The sequence below is a fragment of the Dreissena polymorpha genome, chromosome 2 (assembly GCF_020536995.1).
Source record: "Dreissena polymorpha isolate Duluth1 chromosome 2, UMN_Dpol_1.0, whole genome shotgun sequence".
Taxonomy (NCBI): Eukaryota; Metazoa; Mollusca; class Bivalvia; order Myida; family Dreissenidae; genus Dreissena; species Dreissena polymorpha.
Genome location: NC_068356.1, coordinates 56,473,978 through 56,487,207, shown reverse-complemented (window position 1 = coordinate 56,487,207; position 13,230 = coordinate 56,473,978). Strand labels below are relative to the sequence as shown.

Genomic DNA, 13,230 nt, shown 5'->3' with positions numbered 1-13,230 from the left:
AGTAATACAAAGGAACCTATGATTCCAAATCAAATTCCTGAAGGACCATGGCAGGTTGTTGCTACGGACATATACTAGTTTATACGACAAACGGGACGATTTTAACTTTGAAATTGTGAATTTTCCGTTCCTAGATGGAAACATCCATAAAGGACCTTCCTATGGTATTTACATTTCGCAGTTGGTACGCTATGCCAGAGCATGTTCATGTATTAAAGATTTTAATGATCGTAATCTAATATTAACAAAAAATTGCTAAAACAAGGCTTTTTGTATCATAACCTAAGAAGTAAATTTGCTAAATTTTACTCTAAGTATGGGGATTTAATTTCAAAATATAATGTTTCTTTAAAATGGCATTTAAATAATGTAATCTCTCATCCATCATTTTACGGAGTTGTTTTGAAGCGTGTCCGAAAATTTAAATATGTTCAACCAAATGTTCTAATTAAACTTTTCAATTTAATTAACTTGTTTTTATCAAAAGGATACGATGCTTATGTACTTAAAAACACGTGTCTGATGGTTTTCGATTCACTATATCTTTCTTTTCTTAAAATTTGGAATCATTAGTGATATTATAGGCATTTTTCACTGTTGAATAAAATTGTGTCATTGTGTCGTATGAACAAATCTGCATGAAAACTACATTATAGGCATTTTTCACTGTTGAATAAAATTGTGTCATTGTGTCGTATGAACAAATCTGCATGAAAACTACATTTGGACTCTAATCGTACATCAAATCATTTCTGTCTTCAGTTGTCAAAACACCTATACTGTTTTGTTCCAATAATGTCGCTTTAATGCAATTACTATTTTTATATATTTGATTCTTAATATTTAATCAACTAAGCTTATCTTATTAGTAGTACAATTTTGCAGTAGCCCCCCATTAATAGTTTAATTATTACTTTACAGTACTGCCCCTTGATTTTTTTCACGTCATTGTGTCTTCGCCTGTCAATTACGTCATAACTCTTTCTCTGTTCCAGGGTACATGGATTTTCTGACGTCATACGATCAACTTTCCAGTTGTAAGCTACATGCATAGGTCATTGGGTTTAAAACGTTCAATTTTATTTATATTTTCTGTCTGATAGGCGTTTCTTTTTTGATTTAATGATTATTTATTTAATTTTTAGCAGTCTCATAAACAACCAAGCAATGTAATATGGAATTTTTACACCCATTATTGCTGCTTTTTCCTGTATGTGCGCGATGATTATCTGAAATATTAACTTAATGACGCTATATTCTTAAATCTTTTTCTATAAAGAAGGAATGTAGTTGACACTTGTTTGTAGTTTCATTTTATCGTTCGTCAAAAAGTTGTAACTCTGTTGCTCTGGTATCTTCAATACCATTGAGTAATTAAATTGTTATTAAATTGAATGCGTTTTAATTCCCTTTTATTATTGTTTGATTTGAGTTACAATGCTATGACGTTAAATTGTATTTACACTTAAATGTATTATGAATATTGCTGGGCCAAGTGTGAGGTTGAGCGCTCTATAACCGGTTTAAACCCCCAATGCTTTGCATCGACCGTTCCAAGGCGGTGACCCCAGCTTTATTCATATTTTGTATATATGTTGGTTTGTATTGTGCTGTATTGTACTGTTTTGTACTGTTTGGGCAATCGGTCACTTGCCTTAAATAAAGGACCAACTAGTTGTTTTTTATGAGAATTCAATACTGCTCCAGCAGCTGGAGTTTCACTTCTTTATATTTCACTGGAATGATTTCAGCTACTGTAAAATCATTAAATTTCGTGTGGTACGAATTTTCGTGGATTTCGTTGGTCCACTGAACAACGAATTCAAGTACCAACGATTATTTATACATTTTTAATCCGAAATCGGTCATTTCCGAATGTCATTTCCGACATTTCCTTGTGTTGTCAGTTATCCGAGATATTTGTTTTTGTAATAGTTACTTTACTTCAGTAGGTCATATTACACTATATCTATCAGTTTTTTTTCTTATTCATCATAATTAATGTACGTTTTATTAATCATGGTAAATAAATATAATAAATAGCATTACGAATTGTGGAAAAAAAACAAATTTCTTTTACGTGACGTCGTAAAATTAACAGTTTGCAGATTTATCATATATGTCAATATGCGCAAATTAAATTTGAAAGACACACACATGTATTTTGGGGACCTTAGTACTCAAGTGTTGCTACTAGGGGACCGATTGTGCTGAGAAGTGCAAATATTGTCAAAACAACATCGATGGCAATTAGCGAGCAGGGACCCACAAGTGCGCCGCTTTATCGCTCTTATCGACAATTATCGGCAACACTTTCATGCTTCAGTGCACATTAACCTCAAGTCTTGCTGTCAACACAGATTAGCAGATTATGCTTCGTTATTGCTCTGGTTGTTTTAATAAAACTTTAATTATTATGACGGTCAGTCTTCCCCGAAAATTTGAAATCCACGAAATTACGTGTCAACGAATTAGTTCTGTTTCATTAAGCCAAGAAATTTCATACCGACTAATTTCTATACGTTAACAGTATGTTGTAATAGTCGATCTCTTCAGCAGATATTTTGAATGTGGTTTGCTGAAAATTATGAGAAGTGAAACAGTGATACAGAAACTCAAGGGACATTTTGCCACAAATGGTATTCTTTTAAGACAGTGATACACAAACTAAAGGGTCATTTTGCCACACATGGTATTCCTTTAAAAGTGATACCGGTAAGTGACAATGCAGGACAAATTTCGTAAAGATTGGGATTTTTAACATGTCACATCCCCTCCATTACACTCCCAGGGCAACGCTGTTGCTGAGAGATGTATTTAGACAATCAAGAGGATTTTCCAAAATCTTCACATGCAAATCGAGATCCTTATCTTGCAATTTTCGCTTATTGCGATTGCGGATATGCGTATGAATGGATTAAGCGCAGTGCATTTGTACTTGTTCTATTTATTTGCGGATGCGGATACGGACAGATGGAATACTAGCCCAAGGCTGCTATTCCATCTGTCCGTATCCGCATCCGCATATCCGCATCCGCAAAAAATGGAACAAGTTGAAATGCACTTCGCTTATTCCATTCATCCGCATCCACATCCGTATATCCGCACGCGCAAAAGGCGTCCGCAAAAGAACGCTCAAGTGAGCGTTCTAATGCGGATGCGGACGAGATACGAACGGCGTTTAGCACGATGAGAGTAGCTGTCATCTAAAAAATCAACTAAAAAACTATCGAATTTGTGAACAATTACCCGGAATGATACAACCAACGAAGTTCTGCATATCGGGACTCTGAATTTACTTCAAATGTTTGGAAAAGCATAGCCAAGGCACTAAAAGAAGATGTTTCAGGTATTAACCATTTGTATTCTTTTACAGACAGAACGATGATTTGTACCTTATATCTACTTAAATTTACGCTTAGCGGCTTGTCCTTAATAATTAATATTAATCAATAATTATTATTTTTAGTTTTATTCATATACAACAATAAAGATCCGTTCGACGTATGCGGATAAAAGGAATATAGCGTCCGTATTATGATTTTGCGGATACGGATGCGGATACGGATGCGGATACGGATGCGGATACGGATGCGGATACTAGCCTAAGACTGGTATTGAATTTGTCCGTATCCGCATCCGCATATCCGCAAAATATAGAACATGTTGAAATGCACTGCGCTTATTCCATTCATCCGCATCCGCACGGGCAAAAGGCGTCCGCAAAAGAACGCTCAAGTGAGCATTCTACTGCGGACAAGATACGGATGGCATTTAGCACGATGAGAGTAGCTGTCATCTCAAAAATCAACTGAAAAACTATCGAATTCGTGAAAAATTACCCGGAATTATACAACCAACGCAGTTCTGCATATTGGGACTGATTTTACTTCAAATGTTTGGAAAAGCATAGCCAAGGCACTAAAAGAAGATGTTTCAGGTGGTTACCATTTGTATTTTTTTTACAGACAGAACGATGATTTGTACCTTATATCTACTTAAATTCACGCTTGTCCTTCATAATAATTATCTCAATTATAATTTTTAGTTTTATCCATATACAAAAATAAAGACACGTTCGACGTATGCGGATAAATGGAACATAGCGTCCGTATTATGATTTTGCGGATACGGATGCGGATACGGATAGATGGAATACTACCCTAACGGTGGATATAGAGATACAGATAAATGTTTTCCCAAGAAAACATTTATTTGAAAAGAAGGGAGATGTTCCATAATCTAATGAATAGTTTAAGGGACATCACTGTATTATACTTTCCTATACTTAAATTTATCCGTAAGAGTTGTCTTTATATATGAATATGCTATACAGTTTGTTGAACACTTGCAGCTTAGACATTACTGAATGAACATGTAGCCGCATACGCCTTGAGTTGTATTAACTCCACCGGCTAGACTACAACAGTTATAACATAATTTTGAAAACTGAGTTGCGTCTAAGATTATGCAATAGCAAACAACTTCAGTGCCTTCAGCGCTTTGATTAGTAAATTTCAGACCGTCTTTCTACATTCAAGCAACGCCCTCTAACAATGGCCACTAGGTATTTTACACACACAATTGACTGTATATATAGTATAACATCGAGATTCCGCTATTTAACATTAAACACAATCATTTAATTGTGAGATGCGTAACCAGAAATGTATCAAATATTCTTGATTTAAAGGGGCCGTCAACAACGAATGACGAAAAAGAAAAGTTTTGAATTCCTATTTTTGACAATTATTAGTTTATATTTATTAAAATATCGCTAACGATAGTATCTAAATAAGAATGAATTACTGAACCTACAATGACAAAAGTCACTCAAATCAACACAATTTGTAAGGCAAAAAATAGAAAAGACTTTATTATGATCAATGAATTAACAACAACAATACTAATGCTATCAATAAGATCACATATTGTATTGGAAATACAATAAAATGTGATTAATTTTCGTCCGTTATATCAAAGCGACATTTAAACAAAACGTATAAATTCATCTTCTGAAATATAATTTGTTTAGCATTAAACCTATTGCGAGTTCATGGAAAACGTTGCTTAAAACTTGCCATTTTATATAAATGCAATAGGAAGCCAACAGAATAAATGGGTAAATAACAAAAAAAAAACATTACTTAAGCAATACGGTAATCACGCTATAAAATTAACACAAGCATGCATACGCTTAGAGCAAAAACGAGTGTAACAGTATTACTAGATTATCTATATCAACGTATCTTTGGGTAAAATACAATATATGCAATTTGATGAGATCAGTTTCTCCGTGTTTATTAAAAGTTTACGTTAACTTATTCTGCTAAAACCGCGAGCAATAATAAATTCACATGAGAAGTAATTTACTCGATTTGCAAATAACAACGACACTATGTTTCTTATATATGGATGCAACAATTGCGTTTTTGAAGACATTGAAGAGGTAGGAATGAACACAGATATCAATATTTTTAACGATAACTGCGTCATTAATGTGTTCAATACGCTGTCCAGAATATTGCCGATCACAATAGCTGTTTATTATCAACGAGAAAAACGAGAATGCTATCTTTACATGTACTGCGATTACTGCGATAAGAACATTACAAGTGAACTACCAGCAACACATAAATTGAATAAGTACAAATGCGTAAACAATACCAACCAAAAACAAGTGCAAATGAAGCTCGAAAGACGGAAATACGACTAATAAAAAAACAATTTATTTCCTAACACGCATACTCAAATAAACACAAGTCGCATAACTACATAAATAGACAGAATGCTAGTAAATAATATCAGTTTTAAATAGATTCATTTGCAAACACTGATATGATACCGCTAGTTTCCAAAGGTAATACATGCATATTAGTGTACGATCATATAAAATGTAGCAACAACGTTATATTACAAACTATGATTAGCTAGAAGATTGAAATTGATTTTATAGTGTATATCAAAAGTATTGTTGTGGTCAAGGTTACAGCCGTCTGTAAACAAAGTATATCAAAAGTAGTGTTGTGGTCAAGGTTACAGCCGTATGTAAACAATGTATATCAAAAGTATTGTTGTGGTCAATATTACAGCCGTCTGTAAACAAAGTATATCAAAAGTATTGTTGTGGTCAAGGTTACAGCCGTTTGTAAACAAAGTATATCAAAAGTATTGTTGTTGTCAAGGTTACAGCCGTCTGTAAACAAAGCATCTGTAAAACAGTTCACATTTTTAAAATGTGAAACGTACGTCTGCAAGTCAAACATCAATTACTGAAGAAATCACTTTTGCGATAATCGTTGAATTATCACGTTATTTTAAACAAAACTCATCGATACTTCAAAGATTAAATGTACTCAAAATTTATGAATAAGTGTTTTCCGTTCCTCGTTTATGATCAATTCATCGTCGTTAACGTTTTACATCATAATTCTATCAGAAATGGCATCCGCGTTGATAACTCGACTCCCTCCCATTCTCATCCTCAAGCAAACCTCTTGTACTCTGAATAATGCCTGCAGAATCGCATCTGTCTCGTCAACCTTCCCGCTCTCATCCCCGCAGAGGATCATTCTGTTATTATTCATGAGCATCAGCAATTCCAGCTCCAATATCCTCCTGATGTACCATCGAAATGGTTCAGGATGAGCGATAAGGGCTTGTCGTATCTTCGGAAGTCTTAGTATCATCCTAGGTCCTTCATTAATCATTTCTGTAATCGTTGATATCCATGAACTTTGCTGTTCCCCATCCAGTTCAGACGCTGCCATCAGATTTCTATCTGGAATCATGTAGTTCGGCAACTCTCGGGTGTCCAACGCAACTCGTAGCGCATCCAATGCTACATGCAACCAGTGCAACAGATTTCTTTCATGAAACAAAGACTGATGATTATTTTCCGCTATCCATAAAACAATGTTTTTCAACGTGTAAGATGAAACTTCTTTCTTATGTGGATTTAAAACATCGTTTTTGACCCTTTTTAATAGAAAATACAATTTAATGTGAGTTTCAGTAAGATTGTTTACTAGTTCGATCTCACCGGCGTTGAAACAAACTCTCCATTCAACATGTTGATATTCACTACCTTTAAATCCAACAGGCGTAAGAAATGCCCCAAGTGATACAACCTGCTGAACGACATCCGGTAGCGGCCAGTGGCGAGGTCTTGCGGCCCATTTAGACAGGATGCTGGGGCAGTGATAAAGAAATGCATCTACTATGTCGGTGTGTAATGTAACGGACAATGTATTAGGCATTGACGGCCCCGAGCGATCATGCTGCACTATGCCTTTCATGAATTTACATTTCCTACAGTTATGTAAAAATAAGTCACTGCTCAGGAGTTCGTGACCATGCCCATCATCACACAACGCATCGGTTACGTTCCAGTCAGTCGTTGTACCGCGTCTTTCTAGTAGCAGTCTACAGTGCCCAGGGTAACTCATACGACTGTATGATCTAAACACGGTTATCTCTCTAGGAAATTTATCAGCACTAACACAATCTTCTAAACAAACGAAATTATTGCGTACAAACATGATGTCTATATCACTTTCAAGGAAGCGGGTCAGCTCCCCCCCCCCAGCCTTGCTACCCGTAATAATAGTCGTTATTGTTCCATTTGCCCGTGCAGTCCTCAGCCTGCAGTGCTCCCTGTATGCGTCTCTCCGAACATGTATGATCTCCAGACCATAGCCGAGCAAGCTGATCACAGTGCATGTTTCAACGGAGGCATTTTCCCACTGAACCTGGAATATGTTTAAATTAAATATAATGTCATATGTCATAAATATGAAAATAGTTTCATTGTCCTCAAATAAATAAAAAATAATAACATTTGGACTCATTTACATGAGTTGATTCAATAAACGGACATTACATGATAAGTGTACTGGAATGTCCATGTATTTAAAACACCAATACATATTGCATTTGTATAAAGTTTCTTTACGTAAGATATAATTGAATAATTGCACAAGAAGACTGTTTCGGATACCCAATATGCCAGCGTTTTTAAAGTATAAATTGTGAAAGTTATACTTATATGTCTATTTGTATGTTCGCGTGTTCTATAATCCGGTATTCGATGTGTCGTGTGAACGATAATCGAGTAAAATAACATTATTTACATAAATGAAGATACTCGAGAAAAAAAAATCAACACACGAAAAGTTGATTCATTGCTGAAATTCTTTCGTTAGTACATGTACATACCATGTTAATCTCTATTTTCTCACGTTGTTACAGAAACAAGTAGTGAACATTTATTGATATGCGTCTGACTTTTAATTAATTGAAGCTGCATAATTAAACGTATTATTTTATTAATTTAAGAATTTGTTAGGTGAACAAAGTACTTAACACTTACATAGCACTTCAATGATTTACAAAATCGGATGAAAATGTGATTCTAAGGACTGAACATTTGAAATTTAAATGAAGACACCAGCGCCAAAGGCATGCTATAAAACAAAGTATTTTTAAAGTTGTCAATATAAGGAAACCGATAAATTGTAAGTTTTAAGTTTGAGTATTTACTATTGGAACTAAAATATGCATACGTTTAATGGTATTAGATTTAACACATACCAGCCTTTATTAAACTAATGTTACACCATATAGATTCGTAAAATGTATGTGTGTAATACCATAGGGAGGGACCAACTTCATATTGGTCGAAACATTGTCACAAATGTGCTTTTCATTTGTTAAACTTCAAATGTTTCCATATCTGAAAGCTGTTGCAAAAAAAATATAAGGAAAAGAGTTTTTGCTTTAGAGAAATTGGTTAATTCCAAGGCCCGTAACTTCGTAAAAATCACAACCTGAACTTGATCTGTAAATCATGTTGTATGACTCACATACCAAAGAAGTCAGTTTCTGAAAGCGTTCCTGAGAACATTCTAGAAAAGTATTATTTTAAAGAACATTTCTCAGTCCAAGGCACATACCTTTGTCAAAAATCAATTGACAAGAGCGAAACTCAACTTTGACCTGTAAGTCATGTTGACAGACTGAAACACTAAAAATTAGTTATATATCTGCAAGCTTCTAGCAAAAAGCCCAATACTAATGTCCATAACTTCTCCAAACATAAATCGAACGGAACTAAACTATAGCTTCATCTATAACTGCTGAGGGTAGACTCACATACAAACAAATCAGGTAAATAGTTCAAAGAGTTTCGGAAACAAAATCCGAAAACAAGTAGTATTATCAAGAACAATTTCTAAGTGAAAGGCCCCTAACTTCCTCAAAAATCAAAGGACCGGAGCTAAACTCATACTTGATTAGTCAGTAATGTAAAAAAAGACTCACACACCAACATCCAGGTAAATATATATAACCGTTTCGTAAAAAGTCCAGAAAACTGTTATTATAGAGAAAATGTATAAGTCTATTAATTTGCCAAAAATAAATGGAACGTAACTAAACTCGAATTTGATCTGTAACTGATGCATGTAGAATCATAAAGCAAACAAAAGGACCAAAACGTCCCAAAGTCGCTCACTTGAGATACAAAGGAACTGACCTGTTCTGTGCAGTCCAATAATTAGAACAAACCTTCATCAAGTTTCAGGAAGAGTGAACTGTAAATATAACTTTTAGAGTACTAACAGGTTTTACTATAGCAATATAAGGATTACTTCCCGCCCTTTTTGGGGCCATGTTTCTCAATAGAACGGAACAATTTTGGAACTCATCCAATATATCATTACAACAAATATTCTCACCTGGTTTCACGATGATGGGACAATAAATGTGACTTTTAGAGAGTAACAAGATTTTACTATAGCCATATAAGGAAAAATTCCCTGCCCCTTGGCTGCAATGTTTTTCAACCAACCTTAACCATTTTCGAACTCGACCAAGATATCATTGGGACAAATCTTCTGATTAAGTTTCATTAAGACCAGAAAATAGATGTGGACTCTAGAGTGTTTACAGGAATCTACTATAGCCATAAATAACCATATATGGAAAAATGCGCCGCCCAACAGCGGCCATGTTTTTCAAACAAGCGGAACCATGTTCGAACTCGTCCAAGATAGAATTGTCACAAATCTTCTGACTATGAAAATCGGCCAATAAATGGGACCTCATGAGTGTTAACAAGGCAAATGTTGACGCCGCACGACGGACAAAAGGCGATCACAAACGCTAAACATGAGCACATGTACTCAGGTGAGCTATAACAGGTTCATATCTCAAAGCGTTTAGGCGAAACAATTCGGGAAACGTAATGCCGAAAGGACAGACAGACAGACGGAATGACATACTTATGGAAAGACGGACAGTCCGACTGCCATATGCCTACCATCCGGGAGAGCTAATCTTACCAGGTCTTGTTGGCTGGACACACTGCCCTGTCTATGGAACCCTTCCGATTCATCGTGTCTGGTGTCACATTCAGTCATCTAAACGTGCTGCAGTAAGATCTTAGGCACCTGAAAGCCGATTTGTTTTATAAAAGTAATCGTTTGAACAATAATGAAATAGTACAGTTAATTGTCATGAAATTAGGATAGTTTAATATTTTTTTGCACGTGCAGAAATACTCATGCATTTCCTTCAACGTGTCATCATTGCTATGTTTGAAGCACTTACGTTAGTTGCAGTAATGCAAAAGTAATTGAGTTAGCATTTTTTTTCTAAAAACACTAACATGGGTATGAAATGGCGTCGGCTCGTAATACAGATGCGATTATACGAAACATTTTGAACTTGAACATAATTTTCGTTTTAATTTGCTAAGCTGCCTACAATGTATTTTCTGATACATGATCCGATACTTTTATATACAGACAATCAAGTTAAATGAAGTCAGGGAGAAACCAATACGTTTAGCTCTTAATTATGTTGATTTTGGGGATAGAAGTGTACTCTTTAAAACAAATTTATTCCACAGCTTCTTCCTGATCTCAACGGTGTAATAATGGAAGTAACTTGCTATTGAATATTAAGCTACTAATAATGTAATTAAAAAAAATCACACTCGATCTAGAGGGAAAATTGTTTTAATGAGTGCTTATATATTGTAATCCAATGCCGATCCGAACTATTCAATTATAATATTATTACCAGCAGTTGTATTGAATGCATTGGCATTACAGATTGAAGATTCCACACCAGGTTACTAGATAAGGAAGCGTGAACAACAGGTTACTAGATAATGAAGCTTGCTCAACAGGTTAGCAGATGTTGGGGCGATTACAACAGGTAAATAAGTATCTAAAAAAAATCGGGGTTTAATGTTTTCAGATCGTTTCATCAAACATCGTAACATTAATAGTATTGTCTCTTTAGTGTACGCATGTAAATGGTTAATCACCGCAGAATTCTTTTTTTTGAAAGAGCATCAATCGTGAAATATTTGTTTCAATATTACTACATAAAATTTGGTAATTTCATTTACTAGCTATATCAGTTGTTTTACACATATGTAAACCTTTACGCAATTTATTACCAATAAGACCAGTTAGTGCCCAGTATATTATTAAGTAAAATCCTTAATACCCATAGCAGGAAAACATCGTTGATAATTGCACATTCATGTTTCCTATTTGAAAATATACTTTTATATATATCTATGTTTAATTAAAAGTTAAGCTATGTAAAATTAAACAAAAATTTAATAAAATGTGCCAAATATTGCATCACTAGAAATAACTAATGCCTTTTAGCCCTTGAAAATATCATGTTGATGTATAAATTTCGAACACAATCAATAATATAAAATGGATAAAGATTTACCATATATGTTGATTACAAAACAATGCACACATTCGTCGAATCTGTGTGAGCGTGAATTTCGCATCGAGAAAAAGGTAGAGTTTTCATAATTAACGTTCCAATATGTCTAGTAGGCATACGAACTAAAACATATACGTAGGTTGGAACACATTATAATAAAACCAACATAACTTCGTGTACATATTGATGACACTCTGTCTAAAATGCACATGTATTCTGAGCGATAAAATCAACCTTCATTTATATTACTCAGCCAATAATCTCAAATGCTTTCACATCAATTATTTAAGAAAAAACAAGGCGGGAAATCCCCTTTAAGTGGAGAGATGTTTATTTTTAGTAATGAATAATCAAACGTAAGAAATCACAAATAATGTTGTGCTCTTTGCATCATATAATTACTCTGATTACAGTTCACAAAAATAATCACACAACCTATAATCTAATTACAAACACAATGACCAGATACTATTCTTACTAGCAGGCATGTTTTATGGGTTGTTTAACAAACGAAAGAAGTCACTTTCGATTTTAAAATATAAATATAGTTGCTAGCCAATATATTTTTCTATTACAGAACATTGGCGTTTTTATGTAGAATTATAACGCGTTAATTATAACAATCCTTAAAAATCCTTAAAAATCAACAACAAAATGTGTGATGCAAATTAAATTATAATTTCATCAACCTTTCGCTTCAACTAAACAATTCAAAAGCGGAATAACTTGTCTAAGCTGTAACTTCCACTATTGATAACAGAAAGGCTAGACACTACTAAAACTCAGTCCTTCAAAGTTTAAACATCCGAATAGCTAGTATAAATCCCTACCGCCATTACACACCACGTAATGGTGGGCGATTCAATAACAATATAATTGTTTGTAAGCTGTTTATTTATATATATTTTCAATAGGGGGTATACATTTTTATTTATGAATGTAATGAAAACCGTTTACTTGTTTGGGGAGATAACTTTGGCAATAAGTTTGATAATGAAACAGCACGTTAGCAATTGCCATTTATTTCAACATTAAATTGAATTTTAATTAAAAATCAATTGTTTCAAACCCTTGTTATGCTAATCTAAGTGTTATTTTATTAACATGAAACCTTAAATAACATGTATGTATTGGATTAGTTATGAATGTTAGTGTACTAATATGTACATATAATAAGTGTACAAACTTTTTGGTAATATAAAAGGTTCACGGACAATATTCTGCTTTAAACGTTTTTGAATTAAAATAAACATTTACTAATTTCATTTAAATAATTGTGATAGCATGCATGTATATATTGAACAACTAGCGCTTTCTACTTAGCGCTTTCTACTATAGTGTTTTAATATTTTGAAATACTGGATAACACATAACATGTCCGAAGAGGAAATACTCTTACCATATTTAACAATCAATACAATTTTGAGTGACGCTGAACGAGTTAATCCTGGTGATGAGCAAGCATGAAACAGT

General features: G+C 34.1%; 1 protein-coding gene across 1 annotated transcript; it reads right to left on the bottom strand.

Moving 5' to 3' along the window:
- Positions 1-4,972: 4,972 nt before the first annotated feature.
- LOC127870285 (uncharacterized) lies at positions 4,973-12,574 on the bottom strand. Its single transcript, XM_052412913.1, has 3 exons — positions 12,447-12,574; positions 10,344-10,451; positions 4,973-7,751 (listed from the first exon to the last, which is right to left on the bottom strand). The coding sequence occupies exons 2-3, from the start codon at positions 10,419-10,421 to the stop codon at positions 6,420-6,422; spliced, it is 1,410 nt and encodes a 469-aa protein (XP_052268873.1). The 5' UTR covers positions 10,422-10,451; positions 12,447-12,574; the 3' UTR covers positions 4,973-6,419.
- Positions 12,575-13,230: the final 656 nt, after the last annotated feature.

Bases quoted from the DNA above. Each gene is read 5' to 3' on its own strand.
- LOC127870285 (XM_052412913.1), bottom strand. From the start codon at position 10,421: ATGACTGAATGTGACACCAGACACGATGAATCGGAAGGGTTCCATAGA. The intron at 7,752-10,343 runs GTAAGATTAGCT...AACATATTCCAG, and splicing joins TGTCCAGCCAACAAGACCTG to GTTCAGTGGGAAAATGCCTC.